This window comes from Choristoneura fumiferana, chromosome 24 (assembly GCF_025370935.1).
Source record: "Choristoneura fumiferana chromosome 24, NRCan_CFum_1, whole genome shotgun sequence".
Taxonomy (NCBI): Eukaryota; Metazoa; Arthropoda; class Insecta; order Lepidoptera; family Tortricidae; genus Choristoneura; species Choristoneura fumiferana.
In genome coordinates this window covers 4,503,610-4,517,884 of record NC_133495.1, presented here as the reverse complement: position 1 = coordinate 4,517,884, position 14,275 = coordinate 4,503,610, and the positions used below count along the sequence as shown (strand labels likewise).

The 14,275-nt window shown below is 34.7% G+C and overlaps 1 protein-coding gene across 6 annotated transcripts in view; it reads left to right on the top strand.

Annotated features, from left to right (window-relative positions):
* The first annotated feature begins 1,973 nt into the window (after positions 1-1,973).
* Gale (UDP-galactose 4'-epimerase) overlaps positions 1,974-14,275 on the top strand; it is a 47,724-nt gene continuing 35,422 nt past the window's right edge. The window contains exons 1-2 of one of the 6 annotated variants that reach the window (XM_074106628.1): positions 1,974-2,312; positions 12,273-12,522. In XM_074106628.1, the coding sequence (XP_073962729.1) occupies positions 2,293-2,312; positions 12,273-12,522 (270 nt within the window). In that variant the 5' untranslated portion in view covers positions 1,974-2,292. Of the gene's footprint in view, positions 2,313-7,358; positions 7,546-7,959; positions 8,069-9,197; positions 9,392-9,580; positions 9,671-11,347; positions 11,465-12,272; positions 12,523-14,275 lie in introns of those variants that run through there. The other 5 variants (XM_074106636.1, XM_074106633.1, XM_074106635.1 and 2 more) reach the window with 5 other exon arrangements.

The window sequence follows — 14,275 nt, the reverse complement described above, 5'->3', positions numbered from 1 at the left end:
AATATATTGTTTAAACTTTCATTTTTTATTGAAGCACGTATTAGATTGGTGGCATCTCGAGTTACAGAGCACGTTATTTTTTTAAATGCACAACGGCTTGTTTTGTATTGTACTTTGGATGTCACACAAGAACACTTCATAAATCCTTGACCTCCGAATATAGTTAACTTGCCCGCTTTCACGCACTCAACGTAATCGGTGGGACGGATTCAGTAAAGGTAGTCACAGCCATTTGAAGAGCATTTCTCGGAAGCCAATTTTTTTAATTCTCACAGCTGTACCAATTTGGTATAAATTATTTTTTATGCTTAAAACAATGCCCATGATATTATTTCCGTCTAATAAACTTGATATAAACTAGGCGTGTTAAGTAAAATGTTCAAATTGAATTGACTTAAAAATGATTCGTTTTATCTTTTCCCTATAACAGCACAGCTCAGGGATTTGATCAAATCACTAAGAGAAATGATGAAATCTATCGGTCATTGCTATAATTCTATCATTCCCCTAAAACGGATCGGAGACTTGATCAAATCACCGAATTCCGCAAGGGAAATGATACAACGCGATGTTTTTCCCTGAGGAATTTGATCAAATCCCTGTTTTTATCATTTCCCTGCGACATATAGATCAACTTAATCGAATTATCGAAAAATAGAACTTCGTATCTGGGGCACTGCAGTGCCCCCGCCAAGTCGAGCAAATTCTATTCTCTTGATGGGGTGTAAGAAATGGTATCCAATCATTTGGCAACAAACTTTTCAACAAATATTCATTTAACAAACAACGTTTCCCAAACTTTTGTTTCACAAATTAATCATTTTATAATAAATTACACATTTCACAAATTGATTATTTCACAAACTCTTTATTTGACAAAGCATCATATAATATTAAATTTATTTATTTATTTTATTTTCATTATTATTCTTATTTATGTCACCACGTCATGTCATGTCACGAATATTTTTTTTCTTTCTTTCTTTCTTTTCTTTTATTTATTATTCATTTAATATTTTCGTCATTTAAAAAAGCGACGTATATCAAATCAACGTTTCGCAAAAAAACGTTTAATAAAATGCATCATTTGGTAATACTTTAGTAAAAATAATTTAGAGGTGCCTGTAGCTCAGGTTAACTTGGTTAAAAAATAGGTTAGGTTAGGTTAGAACTGAGACCCTAAGAAAAACTAACTTCTGTCAGTGAAGTTGGTTAAGTTACGTAGGTTAGATTAGAACTGCGACTGTAAGATAAAACGAAGTGTTGGCAGTACAGTAGGTTAGGTTAGGTTAGAACTGTAACCTTAAGGAACCTCATTTTGATTTTAGAGGATTTTAAAAACAATTTTAAGTGCATTCAAAGATTTTTGAATAATCACCTCTCAGAATCGAGAATCGCACCTACCAAATGGTAAAAATAAAACACCCGTAATTGTACGAAAGGTTAAAAGGCTCAATGGGAACGATTATTTTTTGAACGTAACATAACATAGCATCTTAAATAAAAGGAAGACCAAGAAAATTTAGATTAACAATTTTAGAAAAATGAGTACTTACCTAGCCTTTTTTTGACTTTGATGTGCTTCTAAATACTGCTTTTTTATTATTTTAAAGTATTTACTTACATATTGTATGTATTACTAATGAGTACCCACTTAAGAAACAGGTAAATATATATCAATTTCCTCTTTAATAGTATATGATAAAATAATAATTTTTAGTTACCTTTATTTTGTTTTATATTATGTGAAATTTTTAAGTAAACTTTTTACCTAAATATTAAAAACGAAAAATATAACCATATTCTTTTTCATAAATAATAATGTGATAAATAAATTAGTATTTTTTAAAATAATTTTAGGGTAGTGTTAAAAAAAATTGTGCATGAGGTGGTGTATCTTAATAGAATTTCTAAACGGAATTTAAGCTTGTTGTTGGCTACCTTACCTACCTGACCTGACAGCCAATGTCAATGTCACTGTCACACGATGTACTGCTACAGTTCCGGTGTTTCTATGGGAAAATCCCTGAAAAATGTATCCGTACAATTTAATTTCGTCTTTCATCTGAAATTAAAGACTTAAAGAATCTTCATAATATATAGCTTCAGCCTTCTGGAATACTTCTAAAGCTTTACAGTAATAAAGTAATCCACTGTAAGCAATTCGTAAACTTTGCAGTTTTTGAAGTATGGGAAAGAATTAATTTTCACTGAATAAACAAACCTTGAAACCTGAAACGCGTTTAGTCGCGTCAGTGTACGTTTTACGATTGCTCTTAACAGTGCTACATAATGCAGCCAAACGCAAATGGGTAAGTTGACATTGAAAAATAATTATTTTCAATCTATTTATTTAGCCGATACATACATTTTGTTTTATACTTAAATTATAGCCGATACATACTTAGTAATGATCTTTTCACATAGTTATTTATTTAACCTACTAAACACACCTATGAAAGTTAATAAATCAAACCATAACTTAAACATTCACTAGTATTGTGTATTCTTACACTACCGAATATAATAAACCTTGTGAAGTAAAGATGACAGAGAGGCATTATTGCTACAATCTATTGTAAACCATTAGTATTAGTAATCTGGTAAATTTCAACCTTTTGGCTGTAACAGCACACTTTTCGTTCATCAGTTTCACTGCACACCAGTAAAAAATAGCAAAGTGCGTGTTCAACTGGCTCATAGGTTTCCTACAGTAAACCCATAATAATGTATAACATAATAGACAGAAGAGGCTTATTAATAGGGTCTCGTTCACACCTTTAAGTAATTAGGTATGAAACAGTGTTTATTTATATGTTTATTAATAAAATTAACATTTACAGGCTTACAGTATGAACCAAAGCGCCTATAATGCTAGTACCTAATTAGTTAAAAACAAAAAAAAACCTAAAACTATTAACAATATTAATTACAATAGAGACATATTTTATTAAACAAGGAATGCCAACTGTCGGCGAACACATCTGCATCTTGGATTTCTGCCACAAAGTGATTGAGCAGTCATACTGCACAAGTACTTGGCGTGTTGCGGGCGCGAGCAACTTGTCGCGCTGGCGCCTAGCGCGTTGTATTGTTCTGGGACGAAAAACGCATGTGCTCTGAGGCCTCCGGATTGTCAACTTCATTCCGCAATAGCAGACAGTAGTGCACTAGTACATTTTCCGCCTAAATCCCAAAGTTTCAAGCCATTCCAGATACAAATAAAGACGGGTACAAGTATGGGTAGTAACTGAATTCTTGCTTGTAAATAACTGATACACTGATTCCGATGGGTCCCAGATGATAGAGAGAGAACTCCAGTTTGCTCAGCACAAACGCATTAATAAATAATATAATAGGAACAGTAGTGCCCTCAAATTGAGATGCCTACCGCATTATGAAACCAAGGGTCTCGTTCGCACTTTTGACTACCGCATCAATATGATCATGAAAATCTAATTTGGGGTCCAAATTCAAGCCAAGGTCGCAAATAGCCTGGACACGGACAATCGATTGATCACCCAGATGGTAGGCACCTTCTATGAGAGTTTTGGACCTGCTAAAAGTGATGACCTTACATTTACTCCCATTAAACAAGAGTCTGTTTTAATCCTAAGTAATAAAATATGTTAATATGTTAATAAATGTTAATAAAAATACACAAACATACACTTTGTGGCAATAACGGCACACCTGGAAATATACATGGCAAACCGGTTGATAACATCTGGTCTACCAGGTCTCTCAGGTTAAAAAGTAGCGTACTTATATTAATCAATGGGAGTGTGCTTGCCATTAGATTTTCTTATTTATTACTTTATTGGTTCCAGAGATAACCCCTTACATATAAACACACAACAAATCATATTTATTTCATTACTATATTAGTTTAGACAGTGGCTTTAAGTACATTCTCTGTTGTTCTTTATTCTCACTATTAAAAGTTACAAGTCAGCTCCAGTCCACCTGTGTGCCCTACAGATCACTATTTTTTTTAACTTGAAAGGCTTACATACCACAGATTAGGCTGCTCACTTTTTCTCGACTGTGGTTATTGTGAATATGTTTATACAAGTGTGTTCAATGATTTATGAATTAATGAATGGGCTATAATTAATTGTCAAGTAGAAACAAAAGGCCATAAATAGACCAATGACTCTCCTTGAGTAGTTGATACTCATGGGAGGTAGTGCTCAGATCATTTACCATTAGATAACCCACAGGCTTGTTTGCCTCCCTCTCACACTAAATTCATTTCATTTAATCATTAATGACAATAAGGAGACCAATCATATGTTTTGTGAACAAAATTTGGAATATCTAATGATATTATTTTTTTATAGTAATTATAGCATACATTTAAAGTTAAACTCAATGGTGTATGATTAAGAATAAAATAGTTAATACTACACTAAAGTTTAATAATATCTCAATTATCCTCAAGTTCCTTATTTTTATTTTGTTTAATTTCATTTTAAATATTTAAGTAAGTAGTTAAAAAAAAAAGTATTTATTTATTCTTTATTAATATTAATGAGAAAAAATATACACCAAAAATAACAAATATGGTATTACAAAAGCAAAAAAATATATGTAAGGCTTAATTAATAATATTTTGTTTTGAATATTTATTACTTTTTTTTTGTTTTAGACTTGAAATAAGCTTAACAATGCATGAATAAAGAATAGTGCACGCACATATCAGTAGTGGTAATAGCACTTGCTGTTATAAAAAACATTAAATTAAAAAAAAAAAAACCCGACTGGCAAAACTAAAAGGAAGAAAATAAGTCTAGTGGTCTAGAACTCTGTTATGTAGTTAATTTAAAGTTCAACAGTCGGGACCCATTACTAAGAGTTTTGAGCGTCACGATTTAAATGGGTCCCAACTGTGAACTTTAAATTAGCTACTTAACAGAGTTCTAGACCACTAGACTTATTTCTTCCTTTTAGTCTTTATTCTCACTATTAAAGTTACAAGTCAGCTCCAGTCCACCTGTGTGCCCTACAGATCACTATTTTTTTAACTTGACTTACATACCACAGATTAGATTAGATTAGCTGCTCACTTTTCTCCGCTGTGGTTATTGTGAATATGTTTATACAAGTGGGTTCAATGATTATGAATTAATGAATGGGCTATAATTAATTGTCAAGTAGAAACAAAAGGCATAAATAGACCAATGACTCTCCTTGAGTAGTTGATACTCATGGGAGGTAGTGCTCAGATCATTTACCATTAGATAACCCACAGGCTTGTTTGCCTCCCTCTCACACTAAATTCATTTCATTTAATCATTAATGACAATAAGGAGACCAATCATATGTTTTGTGAACAAAATTTTGGAATATCTAATGATATTATTTACTTTATAGTAATTTAGCATACATTTAAAGTTAAACTCAATGGTGTATGATTAGAATAAAATAGTTAATACTACACTAAGTTTTAATATCTTTTCCTCAAGTTTATGACTTCCTTATTTTTATTTGTTAATTTCATTTTTAAATATTTAAGTAAGTAGTTAAAGAAAAAAAAAGTATTTTATTTATTCTTTATTAATATTAATGAGAAAAAATATTTATACCAAAAATAACAAATATGGTATTACAAAAGCAAAAAAATATGTAGGCTTAATTAATAATATTTGTTTTGAATATTTTATTACTTTTTTTTGTTTTAGACTTGAAATAAGCTTTAACAATGCATGAATAAAGAATAGTGCACGCACATATCAGTAGTGGTAATAGCACTTGCTGTTATAAAAAATCATTAAATTAAAAAAACAAAAAACCCGACTGGCAAAACTAAAAGGAAGAAAATAAGTCTAGTGGTCTAGAACTCTGTTATGTAGTTAATTTAAAGTTCAACAGTCCGGACCCATTACTAAGAGTTTTTGAGCGTCACGATTTAAATGGGTCCAACTGTTGAACTTAAATTAGCTACTTAACAGAGTTCTAGACCACTAGACTTATTTCTTCCTTTTAGTTTTGGCAGTCGGTTTTTATCATTTTTTAATTTATGTTTTAGTTTACACTTTTTTGATATTTATGTGAAAACGGTAGATTAAAAGTATAATAACATATATATTTAGAATGGGCTAATTATTGGCTTTCATTTGATACCCATATTGTTACAATACAATTTTTTTTTTTCATTCCTCCGCCATTTTTTTTTGCAGACGCCATATTGAAATATTATATACTTAGCCTATGTCACTCCGACAGTTATGACGAATCCAATGATACCTCATACATACGCTCGAAAAACATAAACCTCCTTCGGACAGTCTGCTAAAAAAGTCCTGTACCTACCTATGTAAGGTAGGGTTGCCAACAATAATTTCAACAAACTTAAGATTCAATGTTACAAAAATCAGGATGCAGTAACAGAGTAGCAAGATTTCAATTTATATGTATAAAAAATAATTATAAAACAAATAAAACGATTATAAAATAAAAAAAATGATTATAAAACAAAATTAGCATGTAATTTTAAAAATCATGACTGTATCGAGGTGCTTTAAAATCTGGACCCTTCTTAAAAACTATCCAGGACAATACATAATACCCCAAAATCAGGTTATAAGATAGGATAAGATAATTTATTCAATAATTTGCAGTACAAGATAACAAGATACAAAAGCTCTACAAAAAGTCTATGTAACACTAAACACATGTGCCTGCGTGCACTAGGGTTAGGTACTTACTACAGGACTCACTGTGTTGCAGGTTGCAGGCTAAAAGAGCTAGCATAATATATATGTCCTAGGAGAACAGTATAGTTGACAAGACAACCCGAAGGCCTCTGAAGGCCTGCTCCACTTCTCTGATAAATTCCTGATAACTTAAGTGACAAATATCAGCAGAAACTTAATAAAATATATTGGTGAAACGGGTCCTTAGTATTTAATTGGTCATTAGTTCACCTATGTTTACGTTATATACCATGTGTAACCTAGTTTAATATGATTTATTTGTTTAATGCGCTGCACAAATATGTTTGCGCCCACATTTTATCACTGACTACATATGTTTGTTACCTTGGTGGTATAATTTAATGACTGATTACCAATGCTTTAAATAAAGTGATATTATTAAAAATTGAATATACCTTTTTGAACATGAAACTACCGTTAGACTCACTCATATTAAATGATATTGTAACGGATAACTCACGTCTTAAACCGAGTTTAGCTCGACATGTTTCGGGCTATTTCGTAGCCCTTCTCAGGAGCACGCGACTCGGCGGATGCCGCAACACGCACACTACGCGCATTTTTATCGTCATTTACACACAACACTAACAACATCGCTCCGTAAAACAGTACTAAATACTCGTGCTGCGTCATTGGTTGGTGTGAACGTGCCTTTACGGAGCGATGTTGTTAGTGTTGTGTGCTACCCTACATTAGACATTGGCAATAAAAATGACGATAAAAATGCGCGTAGTGTGCGTGTTGCGGCAGCCGCCGAGTCGCGTGCTCCTGAGAAGAAGGGCTACGAAATAGCCCGAAACATGTCTAGCTAAACTCGGTTTAAGACGTGAGTTATCCGTTACAATATCACTTAATTTTGAATATACCTAACAAATTTGTTAGCAAGTTGAGAAATATGTAAATTTGGTACATTTAAAAAATACAAGATTGTGAAAAGCTGTAGGTATAGATTATAGAAGTGTGAAACTTACTAAAACTAGCTGAAAAAAAAAAAAACTCAACAGACAGTCTAGTTGGTTTAATGTTTATGTTTATTTTGGGTTTATGTATGTTAGTGGTTGGATTAGTCCTTGTTTATTTAGAAAATGCGGTTTTTTTCAATGTGGTAAACTAAACGTTATTTATTGTAAATCGCGATAAATACGAGATCATTTTATACATCAATAATTCATTACAAGCAAATATTGCTATCGCTACTATAAAACACTCAACAACTTTGATACAAGTATTGATAAGGCAATCATACTCATGAGCTAAACGGCTGTGCAATTGATAACTTTGCCTCAGTGACCCGATCAGCTCCAACAGTGGCATACGTGCGACTTCCATTGCCATTTATAAATTGAAAAGTTAGTGCTTTGCTTATTCTTTTTTTAAACAAGTGCGCTGTGTGCCAGTTCTAAATTGGCTTTCATTAAAAAGAATAACTGCTACTCTAGTACTTTATGGGCCGCGTTTTTTTAGTAGCCAGGAGTTCCGCTAGCGTGATACTGGCCAGTTTAACTGATAAATTAACACCAATTTTATTTTTATTAAATACATATTGTTTATTCACTTTGCTTTAGATTAAATAAATAGGTACGCGTAGGTAGTCACCAGCACAAATATCTGTCAGACACAACAGAGCGTGTACCTTTATAAATCTGATACTTACGACCTTCGATCATCAAAGCTTACGACTCTATTTCTAAGACCGGCAGGACGTGTCAGATATTTTTGCACACTGCTGTGGGAGACTGTACACCTACCTACTAAAAATTTTATTCAGACGGCTGGAACCTTGATGATGGCTAAAAAGCCAAGATTGCTGATAGTTGATTATTAAATACCTACTGTTATTAGTAAAATAGACTTAGGGGCTGTTTCATCACCCATTGATTAGTGTTAATTGACGGATAAATATCATGCCGTCTCCGTCTATTCGAATAAAATAAACAGAGACGGCGGCATCACATTTATCCGTCATAAATAAAATCACTCTTCATAAATGAAACCTCCTAAGACCCAATCTATTTTTAGGACATTTGTTATAGCGATCCAGTGTCCATATTTTAGGTAAATGTGCTTGCAGCCCATAACTTTGAATTTTAATATCATCGATCAATATCATCAGCGACATATTTAAGAAAGTAAAATTCTGATTCACGCATATTTCGAAGCACCGGACGTGTCTTTAGTCTATGCCATAATTTTAGGACCTTGGGTGGATATTTCACAAATTTATATATTTAGTTGGGCGCTGGAATAAGTACGCTTTCCGGTCCTAAAAATAGGCCGTTGGGCCTTAGGAGGATAATCAATGGATGGTGAAACACGGGGTTAATATAAAAAAAAACGTATTTATTTGTTTAGTTAGACTTTAATTTAGTACCTACTTATAGTAAAGATAATTCGGGACGGCACTTAACGTCGAAGTAATTTTAGCAATATAACATGATTAAAGTCCTGAATCTGTTACCTCCTAAGACCTAGAGTACGAAATTATGAACATAACTGTTTAACCTAATGTCAACTCTTCATGATTGTCATTATGTTTGAAATTCTTTAAAAAAAAATTACGTGGGGTCTCAGGAGCTAAAGCAAAAGTTTTTAAACTTTATATTGGTACAATAAATACTAGCTGTGGCCCGCGACTCCGTCTGCGCAGCATTCGCTTATCGCTCTCCCCGCAGGTACTATGCAGTTTTGCAGGATATTGGAAAAAAATATTTATTAATACAAGCTTTTTTTTGCTGACTGTACCTACTATTGTCACTCAAACTACATTTGCATGCCAAATTTCAAGGCAGCCCAACTACTAGAAGTTGGTCGAATTTAACAGACAGACAGACAACGGGACAGGTGAAACTAAATAAAAGCTTGTAAAAAGTAGCCTATATTCTTCCTCGGGTCTCCAACTGTCTCCATACCGAATGTCGTTTAAATCGGCCCAGCGGTTGAAGCGTGAAAAGGTAACAGGTATTAGTAGGGATAAAGTGGGGATGTTCTATAAGAAGTTGTTGTTGCTGTTGTTGAATCTGTGTACACGTTTGACCTTGTCCGACAACTAGTGCCATTTTAATAATAAACTTGATAAAGATGGAACATAGGTACTTGCGTCATTCATAGATTACACCTTACATTACACCTAGTAGTTAATACCGGGATTAATATTATCGCAACACCGAAATACTTACTTATTTGTCACACTATTCGTTTTTATGATATGGATATTAACTCTTGTTCCTTCATATATGGACTGAACTGACGCCAGAATTATCGTGTAACCAATGTCCCTAATTTAATACATTTAACTTTCATCGGTCCGGATCATCAGTCCGTCAGTCCGTGAAGGTTACACTAGTACACGATAATTCTCTTCATTTTTACCAGAATGATGGACTGAACTGACGCCTGAATTATCGTGTATCTAACCGATGAAATTGAATACATTTAATTTTCATCAGTCCGTCAGTCCGTGAAGGTAAGGCTATAAGGGGTTGTTTCACCATCCATTGATTAGTGTTAACTGACGGTTAAATGTGATGCCGTCTCTATTTGTTTTCGAATACACGGAGACGGCATCACATTTAACCGCCAGTTAACACTAATCAATAGATGGTGAAACAGCCCCTAATTCTCTCGTCATTCTTACCAGAATGGTGGACTGAACTGACGCCAGCATTAGCGTATAACCGATGTCATTGAATACATCTATCCTCCTGAGCCCTCGCGTACTTTAAAAAGGGCCAATTAACACCAAGAATAATGGCCGAATGTACTTTATAAAGTACAAATTGTTCATTGAATAAAGAACGACTAGGTCTTAAGCACTAAGTTTGTTAAAAAAAGTCAGGTCAGGACTCAGGAGGTTAATTTTCATCGGTCCGGATCATCAGTCCGTCAGTCCGTGCAGGTTACACGACAATGCTCTCGTCATTCTTAGCAGAATGATGGACTGAACTGACGCCAGAATTAGCGTGTAACCGATGTTATTGATTGACATAGGCGTATATTGAGGGGGGGGGCCGGGTGGGCCATGCCCACCCCAGTATGTTGGGCTACTGATTCGAAGTTCTATTAATACTGATATCTGCACACAAAAATCCAGCCCCCCCCTGGAAAATAAGCCTAGATACGCCAATGTTGATTGAATACATTTAGTTTTCATTAGTCCGTCAGTTCGTGAAGGTTACACGATAATTCTCTCGTCATTCTTGCCAGAATGATGGACTGAACTGAAAGTCGTAGATATTTATGCACGCTTTGATGTAGCAGATACTGATGCTAGCGACTCTACATACCTGCTCTACTTTACATTTTCTTATCATTTTTATTATTCTTCAACAATAAACGTTTCTTATTTCTTATTTAAACATAAAGTTAATATAAGATTATCTTAACTGGGGTAAATGATTTACCGGTTCAGCTGTTTTATTGTTTTACTTTAAAGATTGTTCCACCAGATTTATTATATTTTACCTAATATAAAAACATTAATTTCATTTGAGGCATTAGATTCTATAAATCAGAAAACACTAAAAAAAAACAGAAAATAAATGATGATACCGGGAGTAGAACCCAGGTCTTCGTCAATCCGGCACGCGTGCTGTACCCTTGTACCATCACCAACTTGCAGTCACGGCGAAACTTCCTAATGTGTTCTCGAGACAGTTACTATTTATATAATTTGCGTATTTGCCTGTATCACAGAAACACGCACGAGTAGTGAGCAACAGTTACATCTAACTCACTTCTGTTCTAGTGTAAGTAGATGCATGAGGTACGGTCGGTATGGGTATCGCTCATCCAGTAGAATAATGACACATATTTACAAACAAAAAAGTTTTAGATTTCAAATTTACGGATTGATCTTTAAATCACTTTTTTATCAAAATCATTTATTCAGTAAATAGGCTGCAATGGGCACTTTTACACGTCATTTTTAAACTACCAGCGCTTTCGGAAAGACCATCATTGTCAAGACGGATTTTTCAAAATAAAATAATTACAAATAAAATACTTAAAAACTACAATATAAAATTAAAGAAAAAATACATGAAAAGAACAATAATAATATAGGGATGTATGGGGTCCCTTAGTTACAAAACTAAAACTAAACATGTAACCATATGTAACTTTATCTACGTTCAGCGAAAGTGTAGAATGCTTTCTCTGTCATAAATTTAATTAAATCAATTATGTCATCGTCACAAAGCAATCATTGGCGTATCTAGGGTTATTTTTCAGGGGGGGCCTGGCCCCTGACATGCATGATTTTTGTGTGAAGATATCAGTATTATAGAATTTCGAATTGGTAGCCTGGGGTGGGCACTGGACCATACTGGGGTGGGCACGGCCCGCCCCTATATACGTCTATGAAAGCAATTGTGTCGATGTTCTGTTGGATGAGCGCTACGATAGTTACAAGTTAAAGTGGTGACTGGTCAGTAGTTAATGGAAAAGATCGAAACAAGTCGGACCGTTCCTGACTTATATTATAATCATAATCGTGAGTTCTTGACTTATAATTCTTGTTATTTCCAGAAGTGAAAATATTTTTGTTGCTTTCAGAACAATGGCCTCATCAATCCTTATAACCGGTGGGGCGGGGTACGTCGGCTCTCATACAGTGGCAGCCCTCCTCGAACAATCAGAGCCCTATGAAATAGTCGTGGTGGACAACGTCTCGAATGCCTACATGGCTGAGGATCAGATGAAACCCGAACCAATAAGGATCGTGGAGGAACTCACTGGGAAGAATGTGCATTTTTATAACGTCGATATACGAGATGCAGAGAAGCTGAGTGAGGTGTTTAATCAGGTTGGTAATAAACCGGTAGACGAAGCGTTGGCAGGCCTCCCACCACAGTACCCGGCGATAAAGATTGCACATCGGTCTTCGAAAAAAGACAATTGGCTGTTCACGACGATAAAGTTTGGATATCTATAGGGAGCTGTTGCAACTACTAAAAAAAGGATAGTTCCCTCTTTTTCCTAAAGATGCCATCGTACAATTTAAAGTTTTGGGAGGTTTCAACAACTCTTTATTATATGTTTTCATCTAAATGCGTCCGTACACTATTGCACCTGTACAACGACTGACAAACGTCACATACATAAGTAGTGTGTGACAATGCTCTACGAAGCCGAAATTAGCCGACTAGCCGAGTCTCTTTCCAAAAACCGATGTGCAAACTTCGTGCAAGTTGATATGGAGAATGAGAAAAGTATGAATTGTAGGTATCGGTTTCGACGTAAGGGAATGATCGATCAAGCAAGTCAGGTCAAAGACTTAGGACTTTGGTTTGGTTGTTTTACATTTGGAAACTCTTTCAAAATCTGGGGGGGGGGGGCAGCTGTCCCTGTTCCCCCCTGGCGACGTCCTTGTGTTCAACAGTGGACGTCTTCCAGCTGATGATGATCAAGTACCTCATCACCTCCCCTAGTAGTCTTTACTTATAGGAACGTGTGGAGGTATCAAGCTGAAATTAATACCAAATGTTACCTCTTGCAGCAGTGAAAAAATAAAAATTCTTAATCAATGCAATCAAAAGGGGCGCGCCAAAGTTCGCATACTTTTCGCTAGTCATACTGTAAGGTTTGTCCGAATTATCGTTTGTCATAATTTGTTTTGTACCGGGAGACGAGTTGTCGGTAGGCCTCCAACAAGATGGAGCGACGACGTTAAGATCGCGGGATCGCGGTGGATGCGGACAGCACAAGACCGGTCTAAGTGGAGAGCCTTGGGGGATGATGATGATAATTTCTTTTCCCATACCAACCTTAAATTTTTCTGAAATTTTTAAATAGGCATTCTATAGAAAACTATGGGTAAGCTAGGTTAGGTTTGTTTCATAACAATTCTGAACAAGTATTGGATTCAGTGTGACCGAAAAAAAGGTACAATCCGTTAGCTCTCAGAAAAACCTTCGGGTTTCGAGGAAATCGGAAGGATTCGTTAGTAGAAAATGCCAATTGTCTTTTTCACTTGGTAGCAATCCAACACGCGAAGAGTGCACTCGTTGTGTTTTCATTGATTTATATAAAGCAGATAAAACCACCAGTTACATTATTTATTTAGTTGGAACCATGAACTACCGTGAGACTCACTCATATTAAATATAATGACCCGGATAACTCACGTCTCGTCGTCATGTCGAGCTAAACTCGATTTAAGACGTGAGTTATCCGGGTCATTATATTTAATATAATTTTTCGGAAATTGATTTCCCGTGGCGAGTCAACTTAAACAGGGTATTTCTGTAAATAGCCAATCACGGGAAATTGTTTATAATGTATATAAATATATAGTAAAGAAGCTGAAAGTTTTAAGAAAAGTGTTGATCGTAAATATTTTAATAAGGTCCAAGACCGAGTTATAGAAGCAACGGGAATTTTGAAAAGTACATTAAAAAAATATTAAACGAAATCAGACCAAAAAAAAATCATTTGACCAAGAGAGCTAGATACAGTATACCTACTCGTAACAACTGCTCTATATACTTCAAAATAAAAGTAGTGTGTTAAGGCGGGGTGTTCGCTATTTAAATTAACGATGGAAGAATTCTGAAGTG